This window comes from Myotis brandtii, unplaced genomic scaffold (genome assembly GCF_000412655.1).
Source record: "Myotis brandtii unplaced genomic scaffold, ASM41265v1 scaffold687, whole genome shotgun sequence".
In the NCBI taxonomy this organism is placed as follows: Eukaryota; Metazoa; Chordata; class Mammalia; order Chiroptera; family Vespertilionidae; genus Myotis; species Myotis brandtii.
Genome location: NW_005370687.1, coordinates 2,495,536 through 2,500,368, shown reverse-complemented (window position 1 = coordinate 2,500,368; position 4,833 = coordinate 2,495,536). Strand labels below are relative to the sequence as shown.

At 58.2% G+C, this 4,833-nt stretch overlaps 1 protein-coding gene across 1 annotated transcript in view; it reads right to left on the bottom strand.

Moving 5' to 3' along the window:
• Positions 1-4,833, bottom strand: part of GRM4 (glutamate receptor, metabotropic 4) — a 104,591-nt gene that overhangs the window by 11,227 nt on the left and 88,531 nt on the right. The window contains exon 9 of the mRNA XM_014529589.1: positions 1,951-2,886. Coding sequence (XP_014385075.1) covers positions 1,951-2,886 — 936 coding nt within the window. The remainder of the gene's footprint in view (positions 1-1,950; positions 2,887-4,833) is intronic.

Below are 4,833 nucleotides of genomic sequence, written 5' to 3'. Positions count from 1 at the left end.
CAGGCCTGGTCTCAGACCTCGGGGCACTCACTACCAGCCCCAAGGTCTGCTACCTGGAACCCCAGCCCGCGGGCCACCCCTGGAAGACAGGCCACAGGCTTCCCTGGGCCTGGCCCCGGCATCGGAGTGGAGCTGTTGGAGAAGAGGAGGCCCCTGGGCAGAGAAGGTGTCCCAGAGCTGCAGGGGCCCATGGCAGGCTGGGGGCTCCTGAGTTAGAGTAGGGTCATGTCCAGCTGTGCCACCACTGGCTGTGTGACCTTGGACAAGTCACTCTGCCTCTCTGTGCCTCCATGTCCTCGTGTATGAATGGGGTGGGGATATCTACCCTCACCTGCGGTTTCGGGGTGAGCCAATCAGTAGGTAAGGCACCTGGCAGATGACAAACACCCTCCTGCCAGGTCTTTGGTGGCAGCCACACTGAAACCACACCCTCCCCGGGCTGACACCAGGCTCACAGCCCTAATGCCATCCACAGGCTGACGACCCCCCCAGTTACATCCAGCCTGGCCCTCGCCCCCGAGCTCCAGGCTCATCTATTCAGCCGTTGATGTGACAGCGGCACTTGGGCATCGAACGGGCACCCCAAACTTAGCATGTCCAAAGGACCCCGATGTCCGCCCACATCGGCTCCTCTATCATCTCCCCCACTCAGTGCACGACACCCTCCCTTCCCAGCCTCACACCAAAAGCCACGGAGTCATCCCTGACTCCTCTGTGTCTCCCACCCACATGCACCCATCAGAGACAGGCCAGCCCCCCTCCCGCCCCCGCCAGACACAGCCAGAAGCCCGCCTCCCCGCCAGCCTGCCGTGCAGCCCCTGTCGGGATTATTCCATAACCTCCTCCTGGGAGCCCTGATTCCGGCTCGCCTCCTCCGGGCCCCACCCAGCAGCCAGCGGGATCCTTTTAACCCTACGCAGCAACGCCTCCCTCCCACTCACACCCCACAGCAGCTCCCTTCTCACTCACAGCAAAAGCCAACGGCCTTCCCACCGCCACTGGGTCCCATGCCATCCGCCCTGTGCCCACCACCCTCCTCAGTCCCAGACCCGCACAGCGGGTCACTGCGTCTACACCATCACGCTGTGTGGTTGTTACAACGCCTGTAGGGTGAGGAGAAGGATCACGGCCCTAATGCACAGATGAAGAAACTGAGGCAGAGGCCAGCGGGCTTGCCTAGGACCCCACAGTTAGACACAGAGCTCCGACCAGGAGCTGGGGTCTGGGGTCCCCAAGATCTTCCATGTCTCTGGCCTCTAATTCACTGACACCCAACTCTTCAAGATAATCCCCCAGTGCTGTGCTGGGACGTGGGCAGAGTCCCCGGGCCTGGGGGTGGGTCCAGGATGGCCTACAGAGCCAGCAGGAGGCGCAGGAGGGAAGGGCCCCCGGGCTGACGCTGCCAGGCCGGCTCCTGGGCAGGGCGGCTTGGGGCTGGGAGAGGGGAAAGGTGCCTGACCCACCTCTCACCTCAGGGGCCCAGGGGATCCTGTGAGGGCAGATACAGGATGGGCGGAGGAGGAAGAAGAGAGGAATGGACAGAAAGGAAGGTGGGCTGAGTGGAGAGGGAGGTGATGGACCATCTAGAAAAGAATGAAGAATGGAAGATGGTGCAGCCTCCCAGGCTCAGAGAGGAGAGAGAGGAAGAGGAGAGAAACGAGGAAAGGGGGGGAGAGAAAGGGAGGAGGCGGGAGAGGCAGGGGTGGAGAGATGAGGAAAGAGGAGGAGGCTAGGAAAGGGAAAGAGAGAGGAGGGGAGAGATGAGACAGAGAAAACGAGAGGAGGCAGGAAAAGAGAAAGGGAGGGAGGAGGGAAAGCCCGGGACCTGGAGAAAAAACTCACAATGAAGAGAGAAGACAGGGTAAAGCGTGAAAAAAGCACTTCCAAGCCAGGTGGAGGCTGCCCCTACTCGGCCCTCACCCCCACTCCCACCCTCCATCCCCCACTCACCTTGTCCGCGGACTGTGAGGTGCCAAAGAAGATGGGGATGAAGGCCAGCCAGACGATGCAGGTGGTGTACATGGTGAAGCCGATGGGCTTGGCCTCGTTGAAGGTCTCGGGCACGCCACGTGTCTTGATGGCGTACACCGTGCACGTGACCATGAGCAGCATGCTGTAGCCCAGCAGGCAGATGAGCGACAGGTCCGAGATGTCGCACTTGAGCACCCCCCGGGCGAAGCGGGGGTCCAGCGTCCGCTGGTCCTGGAAGTCCACCACCGAGTGGGAGGGGTCCACCACGAACCACACACAGATGCCCAGCAGCTGCAGGGAGATGAGGCTGAAGGTGATGGCCAGCTGCGAGGCGGGGCTGATGAACCGCGGGGCGCTGACCGACCGTTTGCCTTGCTCGAAGATGCGGTAGATGCGGTTGGTCTTGGTGAGCAGGGCTGCGTAGCTGATGCTCATGCCAAGCCCCAGGAAGATGCGGCGCAGCGAGCAGGTGCCCAGGTCGGGCTCCGCGATCATGAGGAAGGTGGTGGCATAGCACAGGAAGATGCCCGCCAGCAGCACGTAGCTCAGCTCGCGGCCCGAGGCCTTGACAATGGGTGTGTCGTTGTAGCGCATGAAGGTGACCACCACGAAGAGCGTGGCCGCGATGCCCACTATGGCCAGGAAGAGGGGCAGCACGGCCCAGGGCGAGGCCCACTCCAGCTTGATGATGGGGATGGGCCGGCAGCCCGTGCGGTTCTCGGTGGGCCGCATGTCGTACGGGCACGTCTTGCAGGTGTAGCGGTCCACCTGGTACTGGTACCCAGTGCAGGGCTCGCAGTGCCAGCAGCAGGGCATGCCCTTCACTGTCTTCTTCCGCTCCCCCGGCTGGCAGGGCAGGCTGCAGATGGAGCGGGGCAGCTGCTGCCCACTCCCCGGCCACAGCATCCGCTCCATCTAGCAACGACAGCGCGGAGGAGTGGGCCTCAGGATGTGTCCCAGTGCCCCGGACCACCCCATGGCTGGCACCCTGTAGCCCCACACCTGAATCACCCACTTACTTGGCTACAAATCCAGTTGCCCGGGCCCTCCAGACCCGCTGAATCCAACAGCTGGATTTAAACAAGCTCCCCCCGATTCAGACACACTAGCCTATGAGAAATCCTGATCGAGTCCAAAACTCCAGGGTTGTAGAGGGGACAGCAGAGAGCAGCCTAGAGCAAGCATGTCAAACTCGCGGCCCATGGGCCACATGTGGCCCCCAACAAATATTTTTGCGGCCCAGCCAATATAACGGTATGTAAGAAACATTTTAATAAAAATCCCATAACTTAATTTTTCCAATATCCTGTTATGCATAACTAGAGGCCCAGTGCATGAAATTCATGCACAGATAGGGTCCCTAGGCCTGGCCAGCAGCCGGGATCAGGGTCTTCCAGCTGCTGGCTGGGGCCTTCCTTTGTTCTGTGCTGCCCCCTGGTGGTTAGCGTACATCATAGCGAGCAGTTGAACTCCCGGTCAGTCAAAGATGAACTCCCAAGGGGACAATTTGCATATTAGCCTTTTATTATATAGGATTATTAATAACTACAATGTTCACTAATTACTGATTACTATAATCGTGTTGCATTCATTTCCCTTACACATCTTACACACCATTTCTCTCCACTAATACTAGCAGCGAATATTTTAGCAGCAGATGGCCACGTCATTAGTCTTGGACTGACTTGTTTGGTGTGCGCAACAGAAAATATTTCACTTTCAGAGAACTAGGAAAATGGGTTTATTTGCATTACACTTATTAATTTCTGCAGTTATTCAGTGTCTGGTAAGTTAATGTTCAAGAAAAAATATTAATTTTTATTAAAATGATCTATTATTTAATGTTAATGATGACTCATTTATTTCAGACCTTTGTGTTCAGCATATGTCTATCAAAATAAACCTACGTTTCTATGATAATGGAAGCTTTTGTTTTTTTGCAGCCCACATAAGCTTACACCTTGTTTATTTGGCCCGTGTTAGCCTGTGAGTTTGACATGCTTGGCCTAGAGCAGTGGTCGGCAAACTGCGGCTCACAAGCCACCGGCTCTTTGTTGGCCCCTTGAGTGTGGCTCTTCCACAAAATACCAACTTCTGCGCATGTGCCACAAAGTTTCAATTACGTGCGCGCCCGCACGTGGTATTTTGTGGAAGAGCCACACTCAAGGGGACAAAGAGCCGCGTGTGGCTCTCGAGCCACAGTTTGCCAACCACTGGCCTAGAGGCACACGGCAGAGCAGAGCACGCTCAGGAGGCCTCGCTGCTCAGCCGCGGCCCCCAGACCAGCAGCAGCAGCTCCACCCAGGAGCCTGCTGGGAAAGCAAAAACTTTGGTCCACCCCAGACCCACGGACTCAGAGTCCGAGTTTCCAGGAGATCCGGGTGCACACAGGCGGGGAGGAGCGCAGCTGGTGGCTCGGCCCACGGGCCTCCTCCGGCGCCACATGGAGCGGGGACCAGCGGAGAGCAACGAACAAAGTTTACTCACAGGACAGCCACTGCGTGCCCAGGGTCAGTGTTCACATCTTGCTCTAAACTAGTGCTAGTCACCACCCCACGTCTCCAAAGGCAGTCACTGTGAGTGAGCGAGCCACGGAGTGTGGGCACCGCTCTGAGTGTGACAGAATTCTGGAAAGTGAGAGGCCCTGGGAGCTCCAGCCGCTGGGCAAAGGGAGCTGACCACTTGGGAGCCGGATTCACAGCGTCTGCTCTACAGGAAGTGACTCTAAGGAAGAGCCGATGCTTAGAGAGCAGCGGGCCTGCCCGCACCGGGCCACACGGGTGCTGGGTGCTTACTCCTGGAGAACAACCAGCTGGCCCCGGAGCGAGGGGCGGGTTTCAGAGCTGAGGAAAGGGATGGGGG